Source organism: Meleagris gallopavo, chromosome 4, assembly GCF_905368555.1.
Source record: "Meleagris gallopavo chromosome 4, MGAL_WU_HG_1.1, whole genome shotgun sequence".
Classification (NCBI taxonomy): Eukaryota; Metazoa; Chordata; class Aves; order Galliformes; family Phasianidae; genus Meleagris; species Meleagris gallopavo.
Genome location: NC_139407.1, coordinates 48,308,905 through 48,328,593, shown reverse-complemented (window position 1 = coordinate 48,328,593; position 19,689 = coordinate 48,308,905). Strand labels below are relative to the sequence as shown.

Genomic DNA, 19,689 nt, shown 5'->3' with positions numbered 1-19,689 from the left:
TCAGAGGGGCAAGTGGACAGTTGTGTGTAATGGGAGTAACTGATCTGAGTTTGTACTGACATACAACACATTTTATGAACTGTTTGCTTAAGTGGTGGATGTTCCACATATACCTTAATCACCTGTTTTAGAAATCCAGTTGTTTCTTTTCTGGCTTGTAACACACTGAAATTCTGCTGGCAACCTACAGCAGTAGCTGAGGAAATTAGGAGGGCCTTTTTTTTAAAGAAATTACCAACATCTGGGTTTGGAAAGAGAAAACAAATTTGTTGCAGTTATACTGGGGGGGGGGGAAGTTTTATTTAATACTTATCTGGTTTTCAAACATAACCTATATTGACTTCCTAAGTTATGTGACTGGCAATGGCTTTGCTTCTTCACCTAGCTAACAATGTGATTCTTAGTGAGCTGTTCCTGAATTGGAGAGATGTTGGTTTAATAAGATGATCTTTGCAACTGAAGGAAAGTTAAAACTGTTTTTGTGTGTGTGTGTGCCTCATTTCAGGATAATATCATCTTATTCTTAAGAGGCTGCAAAGAGCTGGGACTTAAGGAATCTCAGCTGTTTGATCCTGGTGACCTGCAGGACACCTCAAACAGAGTAACTGTCAAGTAAGTACAACAGCAGTTTGTGATTAGCCTGTTATAACCTCACATGCATGCAGTTAGATGGTAAATATTTGAGAATGGGCAAAGAGGATATGGAACTGTCATTTATATAAAGCAAATAGGAAGCTGAGATTTTTGAAACCTTCAGCACTGGGAATAATACATTGTTCTCTTCAGCAGCCTTTCTTTAAAGGTTATTATTTTTTTCCCAGAGAAAACAGCCACAGCTCTTTTAAAATACTAGTTTAATTTAAACAATGAGATTGTATGGGACTTAAGAGGTTTCCTGAGTCTAAATTGATGGCATTTTTTTGTCTATCCAACTAACAAACTATGTAAGCTGGGGGGGAAAAAAATCACTGCTCTATTGTTGCATAACTGTTTTGAAGATGCCTTATAGGACATTTACGGGCCTCTCAGACTCTACAAGATGCAGACAACAAGTGTGGTTTGTTTATTTTCTGTCAAGAACAGTAAGTTGTGACACAGTATTAGGGCTGAGGACTTCTGTCTAACCTGTATGAATTGGAAATGCCCCGGTTTAGATAATTCTTGCCAAAGCCACACACCTTCTACCACATGGATTACCACATACATGTTAAGGGGTTCTCCTTAATAACTAATTCAGTTAGTTCTATTTAGCAATGGTTTGTACATTCTTTGTGAGATGTTTGTATTTTCAACATTTGATTTATGAAATGATGTAAAAGATAGATGTGAAACTGGCACAGAAGAAATTACTGTTCTTGCTGAAGGTAGCACAGAACAGTCTTTACTCATAGTCTGTATGGCCATAGATTGAGGCCTTAAACAGAAAATGTTCCTTTCAGGGAAGATTTTGTCACCGTGTTGGAACAGAAGCAGTCAAACTGTATTTTTTACTAGTTCATTCTAATGGCAGTCAAACCGCTCAGCCCCCAAAAACAAAAGCACCCAACCCTGCTTTATAGAATTAACAAGATATATACTTGTTATCTAGGTGTTTTCACAACATTTTTAGATCTGTTATGTAATATTAAAAAGTTATTGCTTTACAGACAGGAAAATACTGCTGAGTTGATTGAATGGTATTGCTTCATTTGACCAAAGCGATCGCTAATGAAATCCTGGTCAGACATATTCATTTTAGAAAAGTATATGGAAACAATTTACTAAATCTCAGCAGCATTCTAGTTTTTTCCCCTCTGGCATTGAAAGCTGGGCAAGTTTTCATGGTGTTCAAGTACTGTCTGGGAAAATTCAAAGGTTCTGAAAATCACATTGGCCGCTTTCTTTACTTTGAGGAACAGTCTCCTACTTTTTGTTCGCTTCCAAGTTTCTGGCTCTGGTTCGTGCCATTGAGAGAGGACCATGTAATGAGTCTGCAGTGAGCTTTTCCCAGTCATGTTCTAAATCGGGTGACACTGCCATGTTCTTCATGACATCCTGTGAAATATTGACAATGAGTGGCTGCAGAGAGTTGCAAAATAGTCCCTAATCTCTAGATAGAACCAGAGATAAATGGTCCTTATAAAAAGCTGCATCTTTAGGAGTTGAGGATAGCAGAGCAGCTGGTAGCAGCTCCAGTGAGACCTGTCCTGCACGTGAGCCTTTTCCACCAGGAATAAGCAACTGTAGAGTTGCCTCAGCCCACAGCTGACTGCAATGCTCAAGAGATGTGAAGTGGCTCACTGGCACGAATATCTTTCCCCCATCAACTCTTCAGAGAAAGCAGCTGTGGAAATGAGCCAAATGTTTTCCCAGGACTGTCCAAGTTCACACTGAGTAGCTGAGTGAGGTGTACGAGCCAAGTCCATGACTGTTGCAAAGAAATATGTTCAAGACTGTCTTCATCTAGCTAGATCTCAAAGTAGGAAGGTGATTTTTTTCCCCTCCTTGAAGACGTTTGGGTTATTTTTGTTAAACACAGTAAAAATTGCATTATTGCACATGATTAATGTAATGATAGTTTTTAACTTTTTTCATATAGGTGCTAATTGAAGTATGTATTAGATCTATTTTTTTTTTTTGGATCATTCAACTTATAAAGGTTATGAGCTAATGCTGCAAAGAATTTCATCCTGATTTGTTAAACAAGACTTTTTTCCACTGTTTTATTTAAAAAAATAGGACTGTTTTATATTTCTTACCATATATGTATCCATTGATAAAATTTTGGCTTAAAAATAGTTATCAAAAACTCTTAGTTTTAGTTTTGCCTATATTTAGGCTTTTGTTATTCTCACAGATTTAAGTTAAGTATTTTTGCTTTTTGTCAGGTAACATTTAATGCTGGAGTGGATCATATTATATAGAAAACAATTGACAATTCTATTACATAATAATAAGGAAAAAATCTGTGCTAAATCTGAAATATTCTTTTTTCAGCACTTAAATGTGGTACACATTTTCTTTGATCCTTTTTTCTAATAGTAACTCTGCTCAATTTTGAGTTGTTTTTTATGGTTATGCAAACTTTCTGCTTTATTGTTTCTGCAAACTTCCATTCTTTTTTGATGAACATTGGTGCCCAGTCTGAGTATACATTCAAAACGTAGAATGTGCTTTACACAGCAGGTTCTGTTGTAAAGGTTCTGTCTTTGGCAGGATCTTTATTGCTTCATCTACCTGCTTTGTTCTTTGTATCCTCAGAAACACCCGCTGTATTTCATTGATTTCCTTGGAGTCATATGCATGCTCAGTTGCTTTCAGAATCTATATGAGTTGCGTGATTCATCACTGAGCAAATCTAACTTCTGGATAATTGCAAAGTTGATTTTAGCAACGGGGACTTCGATCTTTCTTGAATGAATCAGCAACTCAGTTTAAAAGAAATATTTTTGGCACTGCCCTACTTCACTGTGGGACTGTTACAAACACATTTTCTTTTTGTACTTCCAGAAGTATCATTTAATGACTGAAATAATGGTGACAAAATACACCCATGTTATGAATACATGAGTGTGTGAATAACATCTTCTTAGCTTTCATGTCTTTCTAGCTAGCAGAAACATTCTGCAGACTTTTTTGGGGAAAACGTGATCTGCTGCATATATGCTCTTGAAAAGTCGGTCTGCATTCTGATTTCTTTTCCTTTTTTTTTTTTTTTTGTGTGTGTGTGTGTGTGCATGTGCAACCAGGAACATTGACTGTAGTAGGAAGCTGAAAAATGTAAGTATGTGACTTGGAGTATTTTTTTATTGGGGATATTTAACCTCTGCTAGAACTGTGTCAGAAAAAACAAGTATAGTTGAGTATTTCTGATATGTCCTCCTGCATACAAATCTTAACTGGGTTGTACTGGAAACTTAGGTAGAGCTGCTATGGCAGAGCAGCCATCTTTGGTTAGATAAGGAAGCAAACCATCTGACTTCTGTGCTGTCCATTGTGGCTTTCACCAGAATGGTCTGATTCAGTCGTGAGGCTATTGAGTCCTTGCAGCATTACCTGAAGAAAAGGAAATTTGCGCAAAATATTTTAAATGAAGCAAAATGCTCATTAGATCTGCGCACCAGTCTTTACTACCTTTCCCATTCTTCCAAATAAATATTTTCCCAGAAAGGCTAATTCCACCAAACTTTAATTTATTGTTGATTTGAACTAATGGTAAAGATAATAGATTCTGTAATTGTGTGAAAAGTGAAAAGAAAATGGCTAAACTTTGTTGGAGTCAGAGTTAGTTATTCTTCCAAAGCCTAACAAGCTGTCTCTTCTTTATAGGCACAGAAACTGCTATAAATTCAATTTTATATTTAGCTCATATCCCTGTAGACTGTTAAGAAATGCCAAGGCCTTTTCCTTATAACTTTTCAAGCCAGTAATCATGACTGCAGGTAAAAGAAGAAGAAAAACGAAAGAAGAAGGATAGTCTTTCCCACCAATATTTAAGTAGTATCTTCTGCATCCAACACACAAAGTTATAGGAGAAGAGTTTAGCTTTGCCATTTTAGCACCCTTATGGGCACTGGCTGTATGTATTTGTATAGATGTATTGTTTTAAAGGTAAAGTTCCAAAAGTGTCCTCTACAATGTGTTTGTAGACAATATATACCTTCAGTGTATATTTTCCAGGTGCATATAAATGCAGTCTCGGCTGGCAGCCAATCAGAATTGCTTGCAAATATGACATTATTTGGGGGGGAAAAAAAACACAGATAAAAACAGAAGAGAGAGAGTGATCACATGCTAGCAGAAAGAAATAGAAATACCACAACTTTCACCATAGTACTGAGCAGCCAAATGAACTGGACACCTTCCTCGTTGCTAGGAATGTGAGGTTTGCAAGTGTTTTCACTTGAGAACACATACTGTAAGAGATATTACATAAATTTGTTGTTCTATGTTGAATAGTGTTTGTTGAATGAAAACAGTTCAAATACCTTTTTCTCCCTCAAAAGACAAAAAAAAAAAAAGTATTGGCAAAACTATCTCATTTTTCTCGCGACAGTAGTGTCAATATGTATGCACTTCTTAAAATGAGGAAAAAAAAACAACTTTGAACTGTATTAAAAATTTTATTCTGCAATTTCATGGTATGTGTATTATTTATAAAGTCTACCATGGCTGTGTTTTCAACAGGCAACTTGCATGATATGCAGTGCTTTCTAGCAGGGCCTCAGCTGCAGCACTGTGTAGGACTTTGAACCTCACACTTGAATGAGAAATGGGGACGGTAGAGAAAGTTGGTTGAAAAAAGGGCAATCAGAAGTCTAGTAAATGTGACTAAGGAAGAAGTACTGAAGGAATTTGGTTGCATGTTTTAGGGAAGAACAGTCTGGCAGAGGTACCTGTCACTGCATTCCCTCAGGTTGTCTTACATCCCTTTCATACCATGTTTTGTAGTATGCATTATACAGACCTGTCAGTACTTAAAATACTGTATTTCATTTTATTCAGCTTTTGGAAGATCATTAATAGCAATTGTTACAGACAATTATAATTTAGCATTGGTTGCACCAGCTTTCCACGCCAAAATATTTCCTGTTTATTCTGCAGTTAAATGCTTTGCCATGCCATGGAATAGGCAGAAATGATGAGCATTATATGAGAAAGTGCCGTAAGTTCTGAGGTGTTTGACATTGTTAACCAATCCAAAACACTGACCTGAAGTAATTTTGATGAGCAGTTTCCAGTTCAAATTGCTGTTTCACAGGTTCTGTTAAAGATATTGCTGCCTGATAACAGCGGACACATGTGGGTCCATAGAACTGTTTGCTTTCCTTGCATGACATGAATGTTACTGCTTTTGGAGGTGCTGAGTTTGACCATCCTGGGCACCTTAATCTCTTCTTCCCTAAAACAACCACAGCACCAGCTATGTTCAGATCAGATTTCTTTTGCTGCCTAAAGGAGAGAGGGTACATAAACATTTGAAAGTGCAATTCCTGGCATTTCTTCTCTGCTGGTTTTGAAGAGACTCTTGTTTTATGGATAGACATAAAGTCAGAACTTGAATGAAACCATGAACTCTTTCCCATTTAGTATATTAGAAACAATCAGATGCTCGTGGCCTTTGATTAATCTTGCACTGAGCATTTCTTAAGCTAGCAGAATACTGGAAGTAAATGTTCCCATTTCATCTGGAAAAGTACATTAAGATGATTAAAAATCGAACTACCTTTTATTTCCTTGAAATGGGTAGAAATACATTTCAGATGTTCTATTTATTCCATTAGTCATAAGTGTTTCAATTAACAACCACTAGTACAAGTACTCTTTAGGTGTTTGTTTTTTTCTGTTGCATGTACAAATAAGCATATTTGCAAATGTCTTTTCTGGACAGTTTCAAATTTCTTGCCTGGTTTTTCTATTCAGATTTATTTTTGCTGTTTACTTTCCAGGCAGACATGACAGGACCATTTTTTATAAGAAATACCAGGAATGTAATGTATTAAGTTACATCTTCTGTTGGCCTGATTAAATTTTCATAGTTGCCTGATGTGTTTATGCCTAACCATCGACAGGTTCTTCCCTTTCAACTGAGATTTATAACAAAGTCTTGTGCTACTGGACAGTTTAGAATAAATGAGAAATGCTTAAGGGAAGTAAATTAAGCTAAGTAACTGTGAGGATAGCTTCAATTAATTCTTATTAACTTCTGCAGGTATTAGTCACCATTTATTGGCTAGGAAAAGCAGCAAACAGCTGCACATCATATAGTGGATCAACCCTGAACCTGAAGGAGTTTGAAGGTTTACTGGCACAAATGAGAAAGGTATCTATCTTTTTCTTATGTTTTGGGAATAAAAATTTAGTTCAGAGGATTACTCCCATAAATAACATGTTTGTTGCTAACGTAAGAGAAGTGGTGGATTTGAGTACAAATTACTTGTAAACCCCCGTCTCCTTTTAAAATATTTCTGACTGTACCAAGCCATAAACATGACTTTTTTTGGCAGCCAGATTTGTGGTGATATTAATGATGCAGCAGTTGATGAGAACCAGGGCTTGAGAATTGTCATCTGGCTCTGTCACATTCATTTCCACAGTTTTTGGTTTGAATTATTTTCATTTATGACACAGAGCTTTAGCTAGAAGAGCTGAGACTCAAAAGTAGGCTGGTGGGATTTTGGAGAGAAGAGATTTATTTTCTTTAAAACATTCATTCTCAGACATCTCTTTCTTTTTTTTATGTTGTAACATAAAGCATCAAACCAAAGTATCTAAATAAAGCTGAAGGGTAGAAGGAAGAAATTATGCTTTACAAAGGGCATGGTTATGGTGAACCTGTGTTTTGGCAGGCTCTAAGTTCTGACTGAAAACATATTTGGTGGCTTATGATGAGCTGAGCTCTGCTGCAAAGGAAAAGTTGCTGTTGCTGTAGAGTGATCTGGGGACATCTGGCTGAGCCCTACAGCATGCCAGCAGCCTCGCCATGGGATACAGACTCAGCAGTGGTTAGCTTTGGTATCCATTCATGCATTTTCTGGGATTGGAAGCAGCAAGCAGCAGACAAGGAAGAAGATAGAGGCACCTGATTCTGATGTTACGTATGTTGGACATACGGCTCGTGAAGTAGTGTGCAGATATCTTCTCCAGTCCTCAGACAGCTTCCTGCCTGCAATTTCCTTCCCATCCCACAGGTTTGGGGACCATGAGAGACTATTTTCACATTGTCATCCCCAAACTCTGAACTCCTGCATCTGCACCAGCTGCAGATCCTTGCTCTTGGATTTCAGAGGGTTGGCACTGGGCTGCCCATGGACGGGAAGAGATATTTGGCTGATTGATACCAGTTTTTACATTTTCTACATCCTAGTGTCAGCAGGCTCTCAGTTTGATAACATCCCTCTTTGTGAGCACAGAGCAATATGAAGGAAAAGAAACATTTCTCCTTCTCTGTAGAGGTTTATTTTGGTCTTCATTTGAAAGGGCCTTCACTAATCATTCAGGACTTTGCAATACAGGAGCAGTACAACTGAAACTAAACACAAAAGAAATTGAGCTAATACTTGAGTTGTTTTCTGCTCGGTGCAGGAAGGAGCAGTCCCCACTCCAAAGTTTGTAATCTGGAAGGCAAAACAAAGGTAACCATCAAAGCTAAGGCAGAAAAAGTGCAGGTTGATAGAGTGTTAGCGCAGCATGGTGCTACAGTTTATTTTTTAATATTTAATCGACAACATGAGGCTCCTTTTTTTCCATGTCATTTTTACTCATCTAACAAATCATCTGAAGGGGCATTTGGTGGGACAAAGGCACAGGACTCCAGAGGTAGGGATCTCAGCAGAGCTCACAGCAGAGTGCCTGGCAAGCAGGGCAGAGCCTGCAGGTTGAATACAAAGCAAGAGACTGGGACTTGATTTGTTGCAGATGCTGGAACTGGGAGCAGAGCAGAGATCTCATAAAAGCTGAAAGCTACATACTCCTGTAATGTAAAAACAGAGCACTTCACCATCCTGAAAAGTCTGTTCAGCTGGTGCTGGTAATGAGGGTCACTGGCAGCTCATATTGAGTTCTGCTCCTGTTCCCCTGCAGTACTCCATATCAGCTGTCGTGGCCTTTTCTCTTTCTAAATTTGAAGAGGATTTGGTTGTAAAATTGAACATGTTAATCATGCTGTGTAACACTCTGATGTTCTTTATAGCTGAGCTTGAGTGCTGAAAAGACACTTTATCACATTCACTACAGGCAATTTTTTGCACAAAATTTAATAATTAAATCTTCCATAAATTCAGTCTGGTTTGGTTCTTCCACTATAAATCCCCTCTGCTCTCCTTTTTAAATAAGGAAATCAAAAGACAGCTCAGATGTAAGTTGTCTTGGATTCATCTTTTTCTACTTCCCATCCTGAGAAGACTATTCATTTCTAATTTTATTCATTCTGCTCTGTTTTTAATTTCATTAACTATTTGGATATGTGTCTTTGTTACTTTTAAACTGGAAATTCCCAATGACAAAACATTCATAGCTTCTGATTATATTCGGGGGGTGGAATTTCCTGCCGAAATGCATCTTCTATTGGACAGCCACCCTTCTGCTACTGCAAAATGGCATAGTATACTGTTGCCATAGTATGGTGACATACTATGTTTTTAATTCGATAAGGTGAAAAGCAATGAGCTGTTCTGAGCTATCAGTCCTGCAGATAACCACTTTCTTTTTCCCATTGATAACATTTGGGAGATGACGTTCGTTCAGGGCAGGACAAGCACCCATTTGTGAGACAGCATTTGGCTGGGAGGGATGTTTGCCAAGGGAAAGGCATAAAAGACGTGTTTGCAGAAGTCTAGGATACCATCGTGGTGCCTGCCTCCTAATTCCTGGTGAGCTGCATGCGGAATTAACATAAACAGGCTTTTGAAAGAAAGGCCTGCAGAACTCATTAGTTCACAATTGGACTGTTTTCAAACTCTGGAAGATAGCAAGCACAGGACGGGGTTTTTTTTGCCTGAGTTTAAGTCCTGTGGCTGCTGAGCATTTCTGTGTCACTCAGACACAGTAGTTCAGGAAAATGGAAGTGTGCCTGAGGACTGAGAATAGCTGATTGGTATGAAGAGCTGAGGGGATTTAGGGAATTTGGATTTTAAAAGGATTTTGGATCATGTCACAAACAGGGTTTGATAGGATTTCTAGTTTTGTTCTTGGGCCTGTGTAACCCATGCAGATTTCTAGGAGACAAATCTTTGTTGTCTGGCATTTCTGGCAGTATTTTAACCCATGTGCTAGGCAGGAGTGGGGAAGGAAATTACATAGGGTTCAGTTACTACTTTGTTAGATATGTTTTTATTTTAGAACATATTTTAATTTTGTTTGCAATGAGGTTACTCACTGATGTTATCACAGGTTAGCTTGGTCTCAGGACTCTGCTGCTATCCTTAACGTGGTATTTTGGGAGCATAATAGCGAGTGGCATTCATTGAGCCTTCTTCCTGAGAAGTCTGCAGGATGGCGAGTCTGCTCTCTGCAGACCTCGAGCCTCCTGTTTGTGTGTTCCTACAGTGCTCTCCTCCTGTAGTCACTTCTCCAGCAAATGTGCTTTGTCACAGAGGTGCCAGAGCACACGGGGATGTTTGAGGCTGATCTCGTCATTGGCTGTGCAAGTGATGGGTAATGCCCGGGCAGTCAGGGCCAGTGGGAGCTGAACTGAACGTAGCTTTTGTGCTCCAGTGAGTGGTGACCAGAGGGTGCTTCTTAATTAGGAATTAATATTCAAGTGCTTCTGGAAGGAAAAAGAGAAACAACACAAAAAGCACATTCCAACCTCCTTGGGTCACAAAATGTCAGTCTGATAATGGCACCCACATTTTTGACTTTACTTACTGTTGAGGGAAAAAAAACCACAGGTTTATCTTTGAATAAAAGTTATTTTTATTTTTCTCCGCCTGTGCTATTGTAATTAATGTTAAGACACTCTTTAAAACAAGGGATTTATTATAATACAGGGGTGAGGATGGCTTCTATTGACCTTTTCCCTCTGCTGGAGTTTCAGTGTTTTAGTATGTGCTGCTTGCACTGGAAAGAATTTATAATCACAGGGCTGTCAAAGACAACCATTGTTCTCACTGCTCTGAACATGTGGGTCAGCTACAAGCGCTTTCATATCCCCCAGAGCCAGGAGCTGGCAAAGAGTAAAGAGCACAACTGAATTCTTCTGAGGCATCAGGAAAAGCATTTTGCATATTTTTCATTGCTGATTGCTTCAGAAAGACATCCCTCTTTCATAACAGGAATTTCTCTTCAAGGTAGAGGGAGGCTGGGGCACACTGCTTCATTATTTTGCTGAGCTGAAGCAGCAACAACAAATGCTGTCTGCTGGTGTCCCAGCCAGATACAATAGATAGGCAAGGGGAGGGGGAATCCTTTGCAAACCAGCAGACTTAAACCTGATGCAGGCGTGATGTTAGAATTGTAGTACTTTTGTTGCTGCTATGGACTATGAACGACAAGTCACGTTTCAGGTTTCTCTTGGTTTTGATCACTTTATTGACTTGATTGTTGCAACTTTTTCACAGCTTATAGATCTAATCTAATATGCATACTTTGCTCTTAATTAGCATAAAATTGGGTTTATTGCAAGCTTGCACTTCTGTTTTGAAGGGGAAAGGGGACAGAAAGCAAGGAAATCTTTTTCAGGGGAAGAGGTTTTTAGTGCTTTGGAAGATGCTGCATTATCTGATGTGTAATGAATCTCATTGGTATGTCAGTGGCTTCTTTCTGAAGAGGTACCTACTGTACTTCATTTAGGAAACAGAGGATATTGAGAGCCCAAAGCGCAGCATTCGCGACAGCGGCTACATAGACTGCTGGGACTCGGAGCGCAGTGATTCCCTCTCCCCCCCGCGCCACGGCAGAGATGATTCCTTTGACAGTCTGGACTCCTTTGGCTCCCGCTCACAGCAGACACCATCCCCAGATGTAGTGCTCAGGGGAAGCAGTGATGGTGAGTACTTGTCGCCACAAGGCATGCGTTGTCTCTGGAGTAAACGTGCCTTTCAGAAGCTGGGCACAGCATCTGAATTGCGCTAATCCTGCAGGAGAGCTTCACTGTGAATGCTGATTTGTGCTCCCTGAGTTCAGATGACTTTGCCAACAGCTAACTTGAAGTCTGTCTCAATTTGAATAGCAGAGTTTTGGAAAATGAGTTACATCATTGCAGTGTAATTTTATTATTGGGATAGCGCTTTTCTGGGTTATGGTGTAAGAGGATGTTATGCAGACTCATTTTAACTTTTAAGCTAGGCTGGAGCAAGAAGTAAAAGCGCAGGAACAGGGGAAAATACTGAAGCGAATAAAATGTTGCCTAAATAAACCCTAGACAGATAAATGACCTAGAAATATCTTGGAAATGTCTGATACTTGTCTGAGCTTTGAAGTCTGATATAAAACATGCCACCAAGTGCCATGTGAGCTTTCATGATATTTAGAAAACTGGGCAACTGAACAGCTCCCAGCATCAGAGCTGTGGCCATATCTGTACCCCTTTGAGTCCAGCTCTTGCCTGGCAGGTAGTGTGCTGCTTCTCCATCTTTCTTGTTTGATTCCCAGACGCTTCCTGAAGCTTGCAAATACAGCATGCAATGTGGAGAAGGGTTTTCTAGAGGCAGGTGTAGAGCATGCACTGAAGTTGCCTACTTTGAGCAGGATTCTAGGTCAGAACAAAGGACGCTTGATTCAGACTCCATCTGCTTGATTGCATTTATGGTGAACGAATGAGTAAGTTGAACATCATCAGATGAAGTTATATTCAATGCATGAATCACTTCTCCTTAGTAATGTTATTAATTTAATAAAAAAGGAAGGTCAGAAAGATATTTTGGTAGGAACCAGATGTTCATACTGCTTTTGGCAGCGTGAAGGAAACTGGTGCTAATCATAACCGGATGCCTGAGAGATTTCCTGAGGTGATGGGGAACTCCTTAAAACTGAAAAGTTGGCAGGGAGAGACGGTATCACAGATGGGTTGTAAAGGAGCTGTGGGGAAAGTAGGGTTACATTCTGCTGCTCATCTGTTTTGAGTGGCATGTGTTATGTGACTGTTGCTGGACAGCCATCCAGAACCAGCCACTGGGACTGATGGCTTGAAAAAGCCTTGTGACTCCTCAGTCTCCATGTTAGAAACCATTTTTCTGCCTTCCTAAACAAGACAAAAGTTGGCAAATAGGAGCACCTCACTTGTCCTAATTGAGAAGCGTTGCTTCCTTCTGACTTCTCCCTGCCTGTTGGGAGCTGCTGGGCAGCCTGTGACACGCCTCCTGAAACTACTTCCAATGAACTTCTGCTGTGTTAGCAGATTTTTCTAAGGTTTTTTGGTTGCTTGTTGCCATAACTAAGACATACTATCTTGTCACATTCTTGAGTCCATAACAATCACAAAATAAGATGCAAGCATACAAAGCTTGTTCTTAAAAATTCATCTTTAACCATCTCCAGACTGGAGGAGCATGCAGATGTAGCATGCATGTGTATGGCTTATTGTGAAGATCCTTTCTAATGCATCCCATTTCCCTACTTGCTGCTGCCATGACTTCACAGCTGTCTCTTCCAAGAGTTGCAGCTGAGGTGTCGCTTGGCTGACCTCTTTTTTGTCTAACCTCTCCCTTGCAGCCCCAACAGGCCAGTGTTTCACTCAGCTGCATGTGTTTGTTGATAGAAGTACTATATATGCACAGCTGGAGGGAGGAAAAGATACTCTTCACTTTGCTTTTCGATAGCAAAGATAGGATCTTTATAAACCTAAGAATATGAAGTAAAATGAAATTACGATTCCTTGTACTCCTAGGAAAAAAAATGGATGGAGATCATGTAAGTGATTATAAAGCAATGATGAGTTAAGCTAGAAGCGTTAAGTAGTGCCACCTTCCCTGTTGCCACTTGTGATCAGCATCTCTGTTCAGGTGCTGCTCGGGTGTCCTACGTGGCCCCTGTCACTTGACAAAAAGCAAACAAGACTAGTGGCAGAGCAGAATAGTGTGTTAAAATCAGTAGAACTGCAATCTGACCTGCTACAGAGTCACTGATGTATCCAGGAGCGTATAAATCTTTTGCGTGGCTGGCAGTTGTGCACAATGCCTTTTATGAACTCATGTAGGTCCCTTGACACACTGCTGTGTGCAAATCTGTAGCATATAAATGCTTGTTATGGGTTGTGGAAACTGGCTGCTTCTTCTGCTTGGAAATGCAGAAGAACAAAATTAATGTTATAAATGTAAAGCACAGCTGCATCTTCTACTGAGCACTCTGGCTTAAAGTGATGATTTTTTTTTTTTTCAAATCTCAGCTGAAAATAATTTTATGAGTAAAAGATGAATAATTAAATAAGCTGCTTTCCTTTGAAGTATCAAGTGTGGATATGCTTATAGGCACGCAGCTAATGAGGAAGAGGAATCTCTTTTTATTTGTCTGCTACTGTGGTTATCTATTCCAGCATTTCTGTCTGCTTCTTCAAGACTAGTTTTCATGCAGTATGAAAATAAACACCAAAAGGAAGAGTAAACAGAATAGCAAATAATGTGAAGGGATCTTCTCACCTGCTTTGAGCTCCTCTATGGCCCTGCTTAATCTAATTGTATTATAGCTCTTCAAATCTTTGCTGTACTCAGATGTTTGTGATTTTGTGGCTGTCTCCTATTTCTGCTTAGACATAGGCAGAGGCTGCCAATCACAGCGCTAGCTGTCATATGCTCTTAACCAAAATTGTCCAAGCAAAACCTTTCTGACAAAAAGTACATTGTGAATTTTATCTCTCTAATTGATTTCCATTGTCGTCGTCTTGTCTTGTTTTACTGTTCCTTTTCCTTCTTCATCTCTCTCCATGCAAACACTGAATCATGCAATCTGCTGCAAAAGCTCTTTGCAAATAACATTCCTGCCATATTTAGACCTTTATTCCTTCACTCTGCTTTGAATTACATGCAAGCTACTTGTGATTTTTATGACTTCATTGTTTTCAGTTTTTCATGAGGTAGCTCAGTGAATTAGCTAGTAATTTATTAGCGTAGTGAATTAGCAAGAGGACACAGTCTGGGTGGCTTCCCCCTCTCCCCAGGCAGGGAGAACAGCTATTGCATATGCTAGTGTGCCAAGGGGCCAAGTGCCAGAGAGCCAGCACTCCAAAGCTGGGAGAGCGTTTGAATGCTGGTGGGAGAATTGGCTGTGTGTGTTTCACTCACTTTCAGTCATCAAATGAGGGCCTGAGATGAAGTTATACTTCTGGGAGAGAACTATTTGTACGGCTTCTTTGTGAATTACTTTAAAAGGCTCATGACGGTGCAGGGAATCTAGTGAATGTCTACAAAGTATCTTCCAAAATGGCTGTGAGGGCAGCTCCACTGGAAATGCTCTTTAACATATTTGCCTTACCCTTGGGGAGTTTTATTTGCAACTGTATTTTCAAGCTGAAAAACCATTTTCCTCACCTTTGTGAATATAATTTTTAAGTGGCTTGTGAATATCAGGAAGCTTAGTTCATTTGTACAAAATAATTTCTGAGTTCTATTCATCTCCCATCTTATTCTCTGCAACTCTTTATTTTTCTCTCCCCTGTTTTCCTTGTCAACAAGTATTATTCAGTCTTCACAGTGCTGCTCTAACCCACAAACTCTACAGATTTTCCTCTTACATCTGAGGATGAAGTCTCTTTGTTTTGCACTGGACTGACTAGCCAGGTGAGACTAGAGACAGACCACCTGAGTCTTCTGATCTATAGCAGCTGATGCTTATTCTAAAATTTTGATCTAGGATGATGCTGTGCGCATTTTAAGTGCAGTTAATACATGTCTGCAGAAACATCACAGATCCCTGCCATTGTGGTGAGGCAGGGCCTGTGTGCATTCCTTTTTTTGTTTGAGCTTGGGATACAGAATTGTAAGTCTAGGTTCAAGAGAGTGAACCAGATCAGATGTATCCATACGTGCTGCTAGGAGTCAGTTGGACATAAGTCAGGTAAGCTCTTCTACTGTCCTGTGTGAGTAACAAATCTGGACTAATGTGACCCAGAGTTAGTTGGAATATCCTGCATGGTGGCCTGTGGCTGAAGATGAGTTTTTCAGGGGTAAAAATTAGGGTTGTTAGAAAAACTATCTACTATCTATGTAGCTACTGCAGCTTCTACGTTCACTAGCTGATTTTAAAATACGAACACAGGTAAAAACGACTTCAATTATTGGTGCTCACATGTTGTCATTTTTTTTGTTGATATCTTCTCTGATTTATGATTTTAAAAAATCTGGATGGAAAAGAAGAGAAGAATGATTATTTTCTCCTTCCTCACTAGGGAGAGGAAGTGACTCAGAAACTGACCTGCCACACAGAAAGATGCCAGATGTGAAAAAAGATGATATGTTGGCAAGGCGGACCTCACACGGTGAACCTAAATCAGCTGTGCCTTTTAACCAGTACCTCCCAAACAAGAGCAATCAGACTTTCTATGTACCTGCTCCACTTCGGAAAAAGAAAGCTGAACGAGAAGAGTATCGAAAGAGCTGGAGCACTGCAACTTCACCACTTGGAGACAGACCTTTCAGGTAAGACTGGCCTGTTCAACTTCTCCCTTCCTTGGTGATGATGCTTTAACCCTTTGCCAATTTGTCACCTTTTCACAAGATACATGAAGTGCCTTGCACTGTAATAAATCTCTTGCTGAGATGGTATTGATAAATTGTAGCAATTAGTGAAGACGGTAGAAAAGCAAAGAGTGAAAAATCATTGTCTTGATGTCATTATTTTACTACACAATGTACTGTATAACTTGTGTTTGACAAGATATTGTTTACTGTAAATATCACGATTGTGGTCTCAAACCCAAGGCTGGATGAAAATATTGTGGATAACCTGTTTCAGTTCTCGAGACTGTTGCTCAATACCAGATGATACTGATAAGTAATATTTGATGTATCTAATCAAAATAAGTAATGTTTGTGCTGTGGGGTTTTTTTTTTTAATTGATTTGTTTGCCGTATCTTAAACATTGGTATGGTTTATGTAACTGTGACTATATGCTTCTGTATGCTGTTTTTGTCAACTGATATTTCACTTCTGATTAGGCCTTAGAGCAACTTCTGGTAAAGAGCATTATCATCTTCCTGCCTCATTCATCAGAATATTGTTTGACATCTTGATAGAAACTGAATTTGCTAATCTATGTACCAGGCACAACATGCATTAAACTACCTTGTATGTATAATTCATTAGCAAACCTGAGACCATAGAAGAAGAACAAAGTGAAACATCAGGACTGTGTGAGAAGGAGAAAATGGGCTCCATGGCTCCTGAGGAAAGCCCTGATAACATACAAGCAGATTTGAATCAAAATGAAGGAAATTCCATTGATCAGTCTCCGTCATGTAGTGTAAAAGAAACAACATCACTCAAGGGAAAAGATGAAGCAGAGATCAGAAAGTTAAGAAGACTTGAACAAGCTGGCATTAAGGTCATGTCAGCTGCCCAGCGCTATGGCAGGTTAGCCCAACAGTGGGAATTTGTGCACGCTTCACATTTTTAGGATTGGCTGTAGTGTGGGCTTCCTCAATCCATTGCAGTTTCACTTCTCTTAACAAAAATCCAGCGTGCTAAGCACTCACAATGGCTAGCCTTTTAGTGAAGGCATTAGTATGGAAAAGCTTGTGATGTGGCAGTTGTGCATTGGAGAGTTGTGTGATGCTAACTCTGTTTGTGTTGAGTGGTTGAATTATGTTATAGCATAATGTAAACAAACTCCAAGGAAACTGCTACACAAACTACTTGTCACTTTCCACTTAATGCTTTCTTGCATTTAATTAAAAAAACAAACATGAATTTATATTGAAAATGCTTTCCTCAGGCAGAAGTTTCAGAGACATAGTTGCTGGCAATGCAATGTTTTAGTTTACTGACTCACACTTCTAATGTGGTTAATATTTTTAGCTGTATTAATAAATGTTGCATTTATTTTTAAAGGCAGGAAGTGTAAAAGTTAATACATGCGCTAGTTAGAGCATGGAGGCATAGTTCAGCAATCATGATTTGACTGGTTTTACATAGAGTATCAGTAGTTATTCACTTATTACCTGCATTATTTATTTTTGGATGTAGTTCAATTTGGTTGTTTCCTGTTCTTTAACTGAATAGCTGAATGATGGCTAGGCTCACTGCCCATGCCTTTTCATGATCTGAGGTCAAATCCTCATGGGGATGGCCTGCATAGTCCAAAGACTATGATCTTACAAATGATGAAAATGATTTAGCTAAAGGGTGAGTATCCAAGTGTCCTCCCATCTGAAAAATTTTCTTTTGAATTGTTGAGGAAAATCTTCATCACATTTCTGTTCTGATTGAGGCAATTTCCTGAGATCCAAATTGGTGAAGCATGGGGTGAAACCCTGACAGTGAGTAGTTTAGCAGATACCAGTCTACAGTCTGGGCTATGGAGTGTAGTAATAGTTGAAAGTACAGCTCAGAAGTTATACAGCTTGTTTGTAGATACGATTAAGCTTGTCTGCACCCATATGCAGGTCACACAGTCATCTGTCCTTTTCTTAGGTCACTCAGAAGCTGTCAAGAGCCAGTATTTGCATGTAGTTGTGGTCTACTACTTAGAAAGCCAAATACTAAAAAGGAGTTAGTGTAAATTATAAATTAGTCCCTCACTAAATTATAAATTAGTGGCTCAGTTAGTGTGCCAGTTGATGTGGAATCCATAAACCAGTAGGATACAAGCATTATCATCTTCTAAGTCCAAGTCTGTGATGTTCAAGGTGATCTGTAGCATTAGCTCGTGTTTAGCAGTGCTGCACACAACAAAAAGCACTGTTTGCATTTGCATCAGGAGGATATGCACCATATTAGTTGAGAGCCCCTTTTCCAACCCTGCATTTGATCTACTTTCTTCTTCTCCAAGTAATAAGTGCATGTGTGCAAATGTTTGGGTCTTTGGCATAGAATTGATCTTCTCTTTCTTTGGACAGTCCACTGTTCTGTCTGGGTTGAAGCAGGAAAGAGCAGGTATAACAAACACGTTCTCAGGAAAAGCAAATCCTGGAATTTGGCAGCCTGGGGAAGGAGGATCCACTGGTTTTCTGCCCAAGCTGAGAGTCAAGTGCAGAGTTTGGCAGCCCAGGCTTCACTGTAGTGAAGTAGAAGCCTGTTCCCAGGGGCTGTAGAAAACGTACTGGAGAGGGACAGATGTTTGGAAGGAACAAGGATATGTTTGTGAAAATGGAAGACTAACAAGTGAGGGAAAGGGAAGAATTGAGTGGTGATACTTGAGCATACAGACAAGGGTTTGATCACCCTTCTTAATGTCTCACTTTTATTCCCTGTTCTTTGAACCTCTCAATTTCGGTCTTCTTGGCATCGAATTCAAATTCCTGTGCACTAATGGCACTGAATAGTTGTCCGTCTCTCTTAATTCTATACTGTGATCTTTTCCTTTTGCTCCTCCAACATCTTTCTACAATCAGCTTCTCTTTTTCTCACTTGAGGTTCTCAGTTGTTTTCCACTTGCTCTGAGTTGTTTATAGGCATTTTCCTCTCAACTTTTTGACTTCTAGATGACACCAGCTGTGACTTTCTGTTCTAGGAGCCATCTAATTGTTCCCTAAGCTGAAACTCAGCAGGGATGTTTCTGGGTTCAGCACAGGAAGAACTTTAACTTGTATGCAAATACATTGTTTGCTTAGAATCTAAGTATTTATCTCTATTTCTGTAGCATGTTGTAGGAAAGGACTCAACTGACAAATGAATGCCAAAAAGTATTCACCATTCCCAAAGGAGGGTATCATCTCTTTATAGCACAATGTTTTGTTGCCATATGATCCTCCATGCTTGGCAGTTACGTGCATCTGTTCTCTTATTTACATTATTGTATCTGAAAGATATGGATCAGATTCAGAGACTCCTTAAAAAGAGGAGAATTTATAGATGATGGAGAAGGTGAGGGAAGGAGATAAACTTGAACAAATCAAGAGTTTTTGACATATTCTTTGCAAAAGGAATGTAGACTCTAATTCTGATGGTGCGTAAGCATGCAAAAGCCTCCCATTGTTCTGACATGCAATACAAGTATCCATAAGCCTGTATGGGACCCTGTTCTATGGAGCACAAACACCCAGAGTCTGACACTCGGGAAGGTAGCAGCTGCTGTATCAGCGTGGACCACATGGTGTTTCTGTGAGGGCTGGGGCTGGG

General features: G+C 39.5%; 1 protein-coding gene across 10 annotated transcripts in view; it reads left to right on the top strand.

Moving 5' to 3' along the window:
* Positions 1 to 19,689, top strand: part of LIMCH1 (LIM and calponin homology domains 1) — a 161,816-nt gene that overhangs the window by 94,097 nt on the left and 48,030 nt on the right. For 9 of the 10 annotated variants that reach the window (XM_085223251.1, XM_085223250.1, XM_085223243.1 and 6 more), the window contains 6 exons: positions 506 to 612; positions 3,729 to 3,759; positions 6,692 to 6,802; positions 11,272 to 11,467; positions 15,800 to 16,049; positions 16,717 to 16,983. In XM_085223251.1, coding sequence (XP_085079377.1) covers positions 506 to 612; positions 3,729 to 3,759; positions 6,692 to 6,802; positions 11,272 to 11,467; positions 15,800 to 16,049; positions 16,717 to 16,983 — 962 coding nt within the window. The remainder of the gene's footprint in view (positions 1 to 505; positions 613 to 3,728; positions 3,760 to 6,691; positions 6,803 to 11,271; positions 11,468 to 15,799; positions 16,050 to 16,716; positions 16,984 to 19,689) is intronic. The other variant, XM_085223245.1, reaches the window with a different exon arrangement.